The 12,741-nt window shown below is 45.0% G+C and overlaps 1 protein-coding gene across 4 annotated transcripts in view; it reads right to left on the bottom strand.

Annotated features, from left to right (window-relative positions):
- NKAIN2 (sodium/potassium transporting ATPase interacting 2) overlaps positions 1-12,741 on the bottom strand; it is a 458,908-nt gene that overhangs the window by 15,794 nt on the left and 430,373 nt on the right. For 3 of the 4 annotated variants that reach the window (XM_033143723.1, XM_033143724.1, XM_033143720.1), the window contains one exon: positions 3,103-3,159. The exons of the other annotated variant lie outside the window; for it this stretch is intronic. In XM_033143723.1, the coding sequence (XP_032999614.1) occupies positions 3,103-3,159 (57 nt within the window). The remainder of the gene's footprint in view (positions 1-3,102; positions 3,160-12,741) is intronic. 4 annotated transcript variants of the gene reach the window in all.

Here is a 12,741-nt window from a genome sequence, read left to right as displayed (position 1 = left end):
CCTGCCGCTGCGCAGGACTGGAGTAGGGCGCAGGGCGGGGGAAGGAACACGAGGGGTCCCGAGCGGGCGCTGTTTGCCAAAGGATGGGGGGCGTGGGGGCGCCGGAGAGATCCCTGCACCACGGCGCAGGATAGGCTTAAGACGGCCCTGCACCATCATCTTTCCCCACATTCATATGTGGGATTTGACTGGAGTAACACATGACTGGAAAGGTTTGCAGTTCTACAAACATAGGTGTGCACTGCCTCGAAATAAAAAGAAGTGAACAAAAGAAGGCTCACTAGGGGGGCATTGCTGAAAAAATGTCAACTTTGTAAGCAGAGGTTCAACTGGATAGAATCTGAATCACATGCACCACAAGGCCTATGCAGCCTCAACTTAAGGTGGCTCCCGGCCTGGCTTTTTACAGGCCCCAGCTGACTGGACAACCTGGCCTTTGGAAAGGCCATATAGACAGATACCTTTAGCTTCTGCACCCTTCCTTTGCACAACCACATAGGCATTTTCCACAACAGCTCCACAGCACAAATCCCTTCTGCAGGCAGGCACCCGCACGCAAGAAATGCGCTCTGCTCCCCAAAGCGGACCCATGCTCCCTCGCCCTCTCAAATTTCCCCTCTGCAAGCTGCATCCATGGATAGAACATCGCACCTAAATATTTCCATTCTGCACAACGCGCAGCATTTGCACGACCCCCTCCTGACAGCACCACACACGGAGGGATAATTCCCACACACAGCTTGATGGGCACATGTGCAAATCTACCCCACCCCCCCAATATATATATATCAGATCTGCATCAGAGGGAATGGCACCTGAAGGTTTATATATATATATCAACCTTCATGTGCCATTCCCTCTGATGCAGATCTGATCTCGCCCCCCCTTCCCCAACTCCACCAAACGCCCACCTTGCGCCCAGCTACACAGGCGGACCCGATCCCAGCCTGATCATTCCCCACCAGCAGCATCCTTTATTAAGAGACCCTTCTTCAAAGACATCTCTGCCACTCTCAACTTGGCTGCGACTGTGTGTGTGTGTGTCTGTTGGTTGTGGAGGTGTGGTGGGGGTGGGGGGTTAGAGACCCACTGTAGGAGGGAGAGAAAGCTCTCTATGTCACCCCCACCAAAAAAGCCTCCCTCGCTGTCTCCTGTCTCTGCCTGCTTTGCCCCCCCTTCCCCAGATGAGCCGTGTGGCTCTTGCTGTCCCTGCGAAGATGATGGGGGGCGATGGAGCAAGAAAGAGGTGTGTGCAGGTGGGGTGGGGTGGGAGTTAAAGGGGCAGGCGGCTTCACAGGCAACCCACGAAGTCTACCTCTCGGTGTTTTTCTCCTGCGCTGCACGATATCTCACTTTCAGATCCAGGAGGACTTTTAAGGGTCTCTGATGTGGCTCTCTCCTCGCTCCTCACACTTGGCGCGCGCTCGGCAGCTGGATGTTGAGGAACGTGGGGCAGAAAGTTTGGGAAGTGTGGCCTCTTTCCCTAGCATGGTCCTCCAGCTGCGTGGGCGGGGAGATGGGTGGGTGGTGGACTCTCCTCCGGCTCCTCCTCCTCCTCCCTCAGCGGCGCTCTAGGATTGCGGAGGGGGAGAAGCTCTGCTCTCCCCAGACTCCAACTCTCCTTCCCGGACACAGCTTGCCGCCCCACTTAGCTTGCCCCACGCCACTGGCACCACAGGGTAGAGACATGCCTGGGGAGAGGAATATTCCCTTTGAAATAGGGGAAATTTAAGGGATATAAAAATCAGGGATAGCAGCGGGAAACGGCTTGGAATAAGGGAGTTTCCCGCAAAAATGGGAGACTTGACGGCTATGGACTCAATTCATGCAGGGCACTGGTGAGCTCTGTTGAACTTCAGTGTTGCCCATATAAACTGCAAGTGCACACCAAACATCCCCCCAACTTCTCAGATTACAGATAAGTTGTGAACAGAGCCAGCTGTCCTTCAGGGAGGCTTGTCTACTACACTATTACTGATTTCACTGAGGAACCCTAGATACACTTTCAAGAAGCTCCAGAGTCTCATGAACACAGTTCAAAAAGCAAACAAAAATAAATCAGTCCATCAAATAAAAGCAAAATTAAAATCAAATGTATGAAAAAGTTGGAGATATTATGGTCAAAGGGACAGTTATTTTCATAATTACAACTGCTGCAGTAAAATTAAGCGATCGATCAATGTTTTAGCACAAATCAAATCACTGTAGGAATACAGGAATAGAGTTTTGTAACTGATTGGAGAACTGCATTACACAATTCAGGTAAGTGCACATTTCAAAGGGTAGCAGAGAGAGAGAGAGGCTGGTCACTTTGGGGCATAGACCAGTTACTTAATACCTCTGTGCAGTATTTTGGTAATGGCTCCAAGTACGAGTCTTTGTGCTGGAGGGCAAATGGATGGGCTCCTTCCCTCACCTGGCTGGTAGTGAGAATGACAATAGCCAGAGTCTAGTGTTTGTGAGAGCTGGAAAGAAGCAGGCTGCAGGCAGAAGCCTGAGAGGGAGAGTCTTGCTGGATTTCTGCTGTGATGATGGGAGAAGCAAGAACCTCTGGGTTGTTAATGCTGTGAGGCCCTCTATTAGCCTCAGGTTGTATATATTGTAAATAAGCCATGTATTATAAAGACATAACAGTCTCCACTGCCCCTCATTACAAGGACACTGAACCCTGGTGTAAGCACCTGGAACCCCTGGAATTGCACACCACTTGGAGATTGGGGTGGCAGACAACAATATATACATGCAAACATGTAGTCTATGCAAACATTTTATCCTGTTCTGTCTACCAAAGAATCAGCTTATATAAAGGCAACAGAACAACATCAAAGACAATAAAAATACACATACAAGTCAAACATTTAACAATTTCCCGCAAACAGAAGACATAAAATTCCTTCAAAAACACTCCAGACAAGCATGTCTCCTAGCGCCTGTGAAGTACTAGAAGGGTCAAACTAAGGCAAATATCAGAGGTGAGTTGATTCCACAGGGTAAGAAGCACTAGAGAAAAGGCCCTGCAAGGGTTTCCCCCCAAACCAAACCTCCTGAACAAAGGAGACTCTTAAAAAAAAAAAACATTCAAATTTTTAAAGGAATACATACTCTGGTTTGCTCCAGGGAGCCAGTAGGCCATTCTTCCTCCCATCATCGGGTATTCAGCTGTAAATTTTAGCAGGCCAAAACTCAGATGAGAGTTTGAGAGAAATAGAATTCTGCTAGGCAGTGCATTTTTAAAGAAATATTTATTAAAGAACTGGATGCTACTTTAGCTCATTAGCCCATTAAGTTTTCAAAAGTTATTTTTAGGGGGTGGATGAAGGGTATGAGAAATAAAGCATTATGTAGTGGGAGATGCATAACTTTTTGTGGCCATGGGGATGTGGGCTTATATCACCCAGAAGATTGGAATCCTAGATTTGCTGCTTAGGGCTGCTGCAATGTAATGCTACCCAAAGGTTAGCCATGGTTTAGCAATCAGGAACGGGGTCATGGTACTGTGCACCCCCCCCCATCTCTCTTCTTTTAGACCATATGAATTCTTTTTGCCTGCCTAATCCCTGGTTTGGCATTACATCTGACCTTTGCTGGCCATGGCTAAGGTTTCTTTTAAACCCTGGTTTGGAATCCCCAATACACTTCCAATCTTTACATCACGGTTTGCATTTGGTTATTGTTATGACGGTACCAGCTAGGAACAATATGAGGAATAGCAGCAGAAATGAATGAGGCAAATTAATCAGGTTAATGAAATCTCCCAGTTACTACCACCCTAAAACAATTATTCTGTTATTAGCCGAATCTACAATTTTTAATTTTAAAGAGTTAGCTTGTAACATTTATTTATTTCTAAAAGGCTTGTAACATTTATTTATTTCTAACTGCTTGTGACATTTGCCAACCATTCAAGGCTCCTGTTTATTTCTAGTGAAGATTCCCCTGCCATTAAAAAAAATAGTCATTTTAAAAATTATTTCATGTAATAAGACTATATGACGGATGAAGAAGAAAAACATAAAACATAATAAAATTCATGGTGATCACAATCCCTCTTCGCTTATAGTGATCAGGAATTGATTTTTATTAAACAGTATTCTGTTATGATGATGAGACACCAATGCAAACGTTTCTTCCATCAAAGCACCACTATTATTTAGACATATTTGAAACACAGGCTTGGCAGCTCCCTTAGGAGATGGTGATGGATGTTTGGGGAGGGATGGGCCAGGTAATAAGGGGAAAGGAAAATTAACATATAGGAAGGTAGTGACAGCACCACTTTCAGTGTGTGACTCTATTTATTAATATTTTTTCATAGCACAACTATGTCTCTCAGGGATTTCCTTAACATCAACTTCATTAGTTAGGAAGGCAGCAATCCATAACCAATTTTCTTTTCATGTTGTGCTTGTTCACGTATTAAACCAGCCCCTTTGTTAAAAACATTTGCAATTAATCCCTCAAACAAAAGAAATGCAAATCTTACAGTCTCCCTAACCAAAACCCACCAACTCAAGGCCCTGATCGCCACCTATTATACACTAAAATGAACGAAATTCCCACTTTGAGCCTAACCTAATTTTCTACTGATAATAGGCATGGATTCCCAGAAGCACTCCATGCATCTTAATAGTAACATCCTAATTTCCTTTCCTGGTAAATGTTTTAAATAAGATTTTAGCACCAAAGGAAATTAACCTTTAAATTAATTGTAATTATAAAATGCCACCGCTGATTTTGTCTTCAGCCTAATTGCTTGCTATTATTTAAACCAGCTACACCTCAGCTGAGCTTTAAGTTTAGGTTTCTCACAGTTACACCATGCCAACAAATCAAGGTGTCTGCTTATGTCTGTGACCAGGCTGGTCTATTTGTGGCTCTGCAAACATTAGGATGGGCAGAGCAATCTTAATTCACAGGATAGCTGGGTGCCTCTGCTGGCAGAAAGGCCTGCAGGTGAAACACCCATGCTTGTTAAGGAAGCCTCTGCTGTGACCATGGAAAGCTCCACAGGCAAATATCTACCACTGACAGCAGTTGGCATTCAGCGCTCCTGAAACGAAGCACTCAGAGGTGAGGCAGGGGGATGAGGTAGAGGTAGCCCTGGATCCACTAGATCTCTGCTTCCCTCACAAACATCTATTGTGTACCATAGCTGTCAAGTTTCGGATTTGAAAATAAGGGATCAGCAGCCTCACCTATCCCGGGGACAGTCACATGGCAGTGGTGGGCGGAGCCAGAAGCATAAGTGGGCGGCACTGGTGTGAACGCGCGCAGTAGGCTTACTGTATTTTGGAAACTCTGCCCGTGCGCTACGACGCCTGTAAGCACAGGAAATTGCTCCCGCTTGCTTTGAGGCTGCAAGGAGGCGAGGTCTTCCCAGTCCCTGGCCAGCAGGGGGAGGGGGAGGAGCTACTTCCTTTGAAAAAGCGGGAAATTAAAGGGATATAAAAAATAAGGGATAGCAGCGGGAAACTGCTTGAAATAAGGGAGATTCCCGGGGAAAACGGGATACTTGACAGCACTGTTGTGTACTCAGGTTCAGGGACCATGTGGTCCAACTGCTTCCTGCTTCTCCTTGCTCTCCTGGCACTTCCAGACAGTCACCATTTTCAAGTGGCATGCAAACACATGCCAGTGAATTCAGGCTGCACAACTTGAGCTGATTGGGAGGTCTTGTGCAATGAACCCACTTACCCAAATGACTGGGCTTTTTGCAATAAGGAAAGTGATATACTGGACAGTGGTGGCACAACAGTTGCTTTCATGCAATGTCATCTAATCCGCCCTGCAAATATTTATGAGCATTCATGAACAGCAGAAGCCATCTAATCTACCTGCAAGCAAATCAGAGCAAATGCTCGATAAATAGCTTGTCTGGAAGCCCCCTTTATTCCTCTTACTCCCAACCCCATTCCGTGCAGATGAGACCTACCCCATAACTAGTAGCAGTGACTGGGATGCTCCTTGATGTTTCTCCATGGGGTTGTTAATCTACTTGTTTTAGTCAGGTTCCTGTATTCTTGTAGATGTCATAGGGGACATTGCACTTGCTACCCTTGCTGTTTGTTGAGGCACTGTCCAAGACACAGGGGCCTTGCGGGAGTGCTAACTCCACATATGTTTTCCCCTTTCTGGATCCTCCATCTGAGTGCAATGAAGTTGCTACTCCCCCCTCCCCCCGTTACTAGGCACCCCATGCCAGACTGGTATGGGACTGTAAGGCTGGATCTAGAGCTTGATGGGCTAGGGGCAATGATTCTCTTCCCTCTTTGCTCAGTCAGACACATGGACAGCGAGGGAGCAGGCATATCAGGGAGCACAAATGGAATGAAGGCTGCTGCGAGGGTGCTATGAGTTGAGGATGTGGGAGAAAATGGAGATGGGTAATGTTACCTGCTGGGATCCTACCTAGTAGTGTCAGCCTATTAGGCAAGATATCAGGGCAGGGTTCCATTGGTCACATGGGCTACCAGGAAAGGACCAAAAGGGGTGGGCATTTGTCCATATGGTGTTTCAATTGGCTCAGGTGTGTCTGTGGTTTGGTGTTATACCTTGGCTTTGAACCATGTATCCCCTGCATTGAAACCATGGCCTGTTCTATCCAACGAGGACTCATCTTGCAGCTTCTGCACTCCTAGGGTTGAGGCTGAGGGCAGCAGAAAGATAGGATACTCCAGTCTAGGAGGTGTTTGATGCCTGATGCTGTGGCTGAGTTGTTAGGGAGCTGCGCTGTGGAGCCTTCAGTGTAAATTAGAGGCGCCATGACATTTTTAAAAAGCCAGGCATGCAAGAGAAGAATTGAGCCATATTTCTCCTGTTCCGTTGCTGGGGCTTGAACTCTCCTGCTTCCCAACCCTGGGACCTATAGAGTGAGCCACTGGAGGCAGTGTGTGTTGTGCTCATAAAAAGAGTAAAAGAGAGGAACTTAAGTGGATTTGAACTCCATCTATAGAGATGGAGATTCTCTAGCAGTAGCAGAGTCACTGCTGGCTAAGCCACTGGGGCTGATGGTCGGGTTGCTTCAGCATCATCTTGTATGCTGTATAGTGATGCAATGAATTGCAGTGTGTTTTTCCCCATTGCCAACAGTTTGATTGCTCCTTCCATGTATGGGCACTGACGGAGGAAGTTGGGTGCGGGGGGGGGGCACCGCTCCGGGTGTCACCCCTAAGCAGGGGTGACATTCGGTGCTCCGCCCATGACTCAGACTCCCACCCCTACCACGAGCCGTCGGGGGAAGGGGCAGGGGGAGCTGCTGCGCTGCTTTTCTGTTTCCTTCCTCTCCCCTTCCTGCTCGCCTGCCTCCTTACCGTCCTCTCCCCTGCCTGCCTGCCTCCTCCAGCCGGGAGCACGGTGCAGCAGCTCCCCCCTTCCCCTGACGGTAGGTGTGGGAGTCACGGGCGGGCGGTGCGTCATTGCCCCATGCTCCCAGCTGGAGGAGACAGGCAGGCAGGGGAGAGGAGGGAAGGAGGCAGGCGAGCAGGAAGGGGAGAGGAAGGAAGTGGGATCGGTGGGTGCACGCGCAGTTATCCCACGCCTAGGAGGGCACCCTCTGTGCCCCTCGGGAACACGCCCGCCCTGGGCAGCATGGGCATAATTTTTGCCACTGCATATGGGTAGCATGTTAGTGCCACAGGTGATGCCATTTATGACTGGAGGGCGTTCATTTGGACACGGGGGTTATATCTGTCATTTTTATGCTGTTTTGAATTTTCCAGTTGTGTGTTTCTTACCCTCCCCTCCCCACTTGGACTTAGTAAACATTAGATATGTTGGCTGCAGCAGCAGTATATCTCCAGACCTGAGGTTATGTGAGTATAGGATTGCTCCGATAACCTTTCTCATTCCCCCCCCCCCCAACATCATGATTTCTTATTAAAGGCTTGCTGAACTGCTGGGGAAAATATTCAAGCTTTTGAAATTGTGTTAGAGCTTCAAATACATGCATACATTTGGTTTGGTTTTTCTGTGCCTCAAGGAACCATTTATAGGACCAAAACAATGTAAGCGATAGTAATCTCAGAGCATTCTAGTTTGTTAGGCTGCAAATTCTGCATGATCTTGAATTATTCTGGCCACATAAAAGGATCCCTGAGGAGGAAAGGAGGGAGGAAATGAATACAAAACAGGAACATGGATCCATATAACAAACTACTCCCCTGACAATGCAATGTTTGCTGTCTATTTTTGTATCTCTCTTTTGCATCCTAGTTTTACAGCTTTTAAAGAAAGAGTCCAGTGTTCAACTGTTTATTTTTCAGCTATGTCCTACTGGCTGACTGACTGCGTGGGGCATTTAGCACTGACATTGTATAAAAGTCTGGAATACCAACTATGGAGTAGATCAAAGACTCAAAAGAAGTGTGAAGGGAAAAGCCTAAGTAAATGTATATAAACCATTGTATAAACACAAGCAGCCCTATAGAGACAACTGATCCAGAGACTGGGAGAAAGGAGCAGGCTCAAAGCAGCAAGCTCAATCTCTTACTTTACTTGGGTTCAGAAGAATGTGAGAACACACAGGCAGTGTACAGAAGAATGTGAGAACACACAGGCAGTGTACAGACAAACCAATTGCGCATGAGCTTGTCTCTTGTCACTGGGAATCCTACTATATGCCCAATCTCTCATATAATTTGTGTGGGCGTATTATTATTATTATTATTATTATTATTATTATTATTATTATTATTATTATTTTCATGTACTCCCCTTCAACCAGCTTTCAGGGCAGCATACAAAAAGGTTAAATCACAATCAAACAAATTAAAACAAGAACGTAAAAATCCCACAACATTAAACCAGTATGCAAAAAAACAAAAAACAAAAAAACCGAACAGCATAAAAACAAAGGATAGAAATTAAGGCTGCTTTTCAGAAAGGTGCTCCTCACACATGCAATTTATTTCATCTACATGGTGTCATTGTCATTAAAATGTCATCCTGTATTTTCCCCTGTTTAATCAAGATGAAACCTCTCCAGGAAAAATCCTGTAATAATAAAGCCTGTTGTCAAAGACTAGTTTGTGATAGCTCAATGTTTATATTCCTAAACTGCCACCCGGAAGCTCTTTAAAAGCCTGGAAAAAATACAAAGGTTTTAGGTGCCATAATGCCATCATTCCACAGCTGGAGTGCCACTACTGAGAAGACCCTTTCCCCTGGAGCCACAGTCGTGCCCTATCAAGGGCTTTAAATATCAAACTCAGCATTTTAAATAGGTGAGTGTTCCTGTTCCACTGAACATGCATAAGTTGAGAACAGAGCCTGCTGCCACATGCAATCACTGTCCCTGGATCAGTTGTCTGAAGGGTGTGTGATGTACAGCTATCAGTTACTGAAATTTAAAGACAGAAAATACAACCTTGCATCTTTAGTGCAACATTAGAACGCACTGTTTTAAGAACATGAATAGCACAATATTTCAGTCTTCAGTAAGTTAAAAAAGATACTTGATAAATTCTGATGTCACGTGTGCAACATGCATTAATGTGGAATAAACGACATTCCTAGGTCTGCACTAAAAGTCACTGACATGGATTACGTAAAATGCTTGCTTCACTATAAGGTGTGGCTGAAATGGCTGGAAGAAATCCACATTCTAACAGCACTTTAACCCAGTCTAGTATGGATTCCCAAGAAATATTGAGCATTCACATTAACAGATATTGGTATTTAGTGTCCTGGAACATGTTCAGCAAGAAATCAGCAAGGCATGGATCAGTAAGTATGAACTAAACAAATCAGAAGATTTAATGTTATATACCTTTCTGTCTGATTTACTACATCTGAAGTAAGTCCCACTGATTTTCATGGGACTTCCTCTCCAGTAAGTGAATTTAGGCTGGCAGTGTTCAACCAGCTCCTAATCATGTTACTCTGAAATACTACTACTACTTTTATTATTTATACCACACCCATCTGGCTGGGTTTCCCCAGCCACTCTGGGCGGTTCACAGCAGAATAGTAAAAAGATGATAAAACATCAAACGTTAAAAACTTCCCTAAACAGGGCCGCCTTCAGATGTCTTCTAAAAGTCAGATAGTTGTTTATTTCCTTGACATCTGATGGGAGGGTGTTCCACAGGGCGGGCGTCACTACCAAGAAGGACCTTTGCCTGGTTCTAATATACCTCTTCAATAAGATTTATTTCCAAGAAAGTATATGTAGGATTGCAGCATTAAAGTATACGCCTACAAACACTTACCTGGTAATAACCACAACTGAACTCAGTAGATAGACCTTTCTTTATAGATATATTAATTTGTTAATAATATTTGATTATTGACTACTTTTTATTAAGGTCCTTCACCGTAACAGTCATAGGGCAGTGTGCATAGGGTGGAGGTGTTAGTGAAGTATTCCTCAAGATCTGATTTCATAGTAGAAAAGGAGGATAGAAGCCACACGAAGCACAGATCATGTTTTCTAATAGTAATTGTTGCATTAATAGTTCAGCCATTTTTGGTGTTTGCTTCAAATAAAAGAAGGGGAAGAAAGCAAGGGAGGTGATGCAGAGTAAACAAGCAGTAATGCAAAATACTGAAGTGCAACAAAAACTGCATTGGATTCTCTCTTCCTGCCCCCTGCTTTAAGCCATATATTGCTGCTGGGGGGAAGCCAGTGTGTACATCCAGAGATGGAGTCATGAACATTGAAAGAAGACATTGCTCTTATGAGCTAAGATGGCGTTTCCATGGCCAATCCCACTGTGCTTCTCTAGACAGTCATGGCAGTGTTTTCTGAATGCCCAGTTTGCATCAGCCCTTCTTCCTCAGGCAGAGTAGAGCCCGGAGGGAAAGAATTCAGGGAAATAGCAAGTCTCTTCTTTTAATTTCATGTAACCTACAAATCCCACAAGGCTGCTGTTTTATTGATGACCCTCTAGAGCTTTTCACTAAGTAACTAAATATTTAATGATGTTTTCAAAAAAACATATTGAATTGTTGGAAATTCCTGACATAAAGCTTGTACTAGAGGAGTCAAATTGCTAGAGAGTTTAAACTGATTAAATGAATATTTCAAAGTAATAGAATTACTGTGCAATTTTAAGAAAATGTAGCTCTAATAAGATTTCTAAAAACACACACAAACAAGATGCTTGGGAAAGATTATATCCCACCCAGGAAAGATAGGTGTTGACATTTTAGTGGTTTTAAATTGCTGCAGCTAATAATGCCAATGATTTTAGGAAGACAAATGCTTTATGATATCAATATCAGCAGAGAGTGATGCAGAGAGAAAGGAACTAGGGTAACACAGACCTTGGGTTTCCCATTCCCTTAATGGGTCTCTTATTTCTACCTCAATATTCAGGAGCGTACCCAGGATCAAAACTAGGGGGAGGGGCAAGCCATGGTCACTCAGGTTGTGACATTTCAGCACGGAAAAGCTGCCTCAACCGATCCTCATGAGGCTTGGTTTCCAGACCGTTCATCATCCTGGTCACCCTCCTCTGCTCACCTTCCAGCTGCTCAATATCCTTCTTCAACTAGCCTGCACTGACTGGCAGCAGCTCTCCCAGGTTTCAGATGGGGGGGGACACACATTCCCAGCCCCCCCTGAAGATGCCGCCCAGGACAGAAGACCTGCATGCAAAGCAGACGGTCCAATCCTGTGCTATGGAGACCCCTAGGCTGCCTTGAAGGATGTGGGGATGGTCTCCCTTTGGAAATGGGGCTGCAGGAAGAAGGATGTGAAATGCCGACGTGAATCTGCCGAGAGAAGATGCAGTCCAGTTGCAGGTGGAACAGAAGGTGCCTCCAAGTTCTGACAGAGAAGCATCATCTCTCAGGAGGGGCCAGGTCCAGGTGGGGGGGGGGGTTGCCACGGTGACAAGAACCTGCCTTCCTTTGTGACATCTCTTGCTTTTCCCTTAAAAGCCACTGACCTGCAGGCAGCCATTGTGGGTTAGTGAGGAGAGGAGAGAGGAGAGAGGTGGTGGTGGTGGTGGTTGTAGACGAGGAGAGGTGTTGATTTGCTTGGTACTTTTTTTTATTTTTATTTTATTTATTACTTTTATTTGATTCATTTTATTTATTTATTTATTCACTTTTTTATTTTAACGCTTTTATTTTACTTTTTATTTTATTTTTTGTTCTTTATTTTACATTTTATTTTATTTTTTGTTCTTTATTTTACATTTTATTTTATTTTTTGTTCTTTTTACTTTTTCATTTTACTTTTTGTTCTTTATTTTCATATTTTTTATTTTTATTCTGTGCGCATTTGTGCACATTTTGTATATATTTTGTTTATAGAGGTTTAGTTAGGGGTAAGTGTAGGGTTAGGGTGGGGTGTTAGTCTTACGCTTAGGGCTGGGTTTGGGGGTGGTGGTGGTGGTTGGGTCAGAATTAGGCTTGGGTGGGGATTTTAGATAGTTAGATAGTTTATAAGAGGGTGGGAATTTTCCGTAAAGAAGATGTGCAGGCTGTAAGTAGCATTACTTTGCTTTCTCTTGGTCTCCTGGGGGCGGGCGAGTCCTGGGGTCCCATGCACAGCTTTAGCTCTCTAGTCCACCAGGGACCTTCATGGCTGAGTGGGGATTCGAACCCTGCTCTCCCATGTCCTCCTAGTCCAGCCCTCCAACCACTACACCTCTGCCTGGCTCGATTGTGCATCTCTCCAGCTGCCCTACAACATCGGCCTTCTGCCCCTTCCTGGGGGTCTCTCTGGCTCCAAGGAAGACTCCACCACCTTCCTCATGTTCTGCTCCTCTTCTGGGACACCTTGATGCTTGG

Source organism: Lacerta agilis, chromosome 3 (assembly GCF_009819535.1).
Source record: "Lacerta agilis isolate rLacAgi1 chromosome 3, rLacAgi1.pri, whole genome shotgun sequence".
In the NCBI taxonomy this organism is placed as follows: domain Eukaryota; kingdom Metazoa; phylum Chordata; class Lepidosauria; order Squamata; family Lacertidae; genus Lacerta; species Lacerta agilis.
The sequence above is the reverse complement of the archived record's forward strand: the minus strand, read 5'-3'. Positions and strand labels throughout refer to the sequence as shown.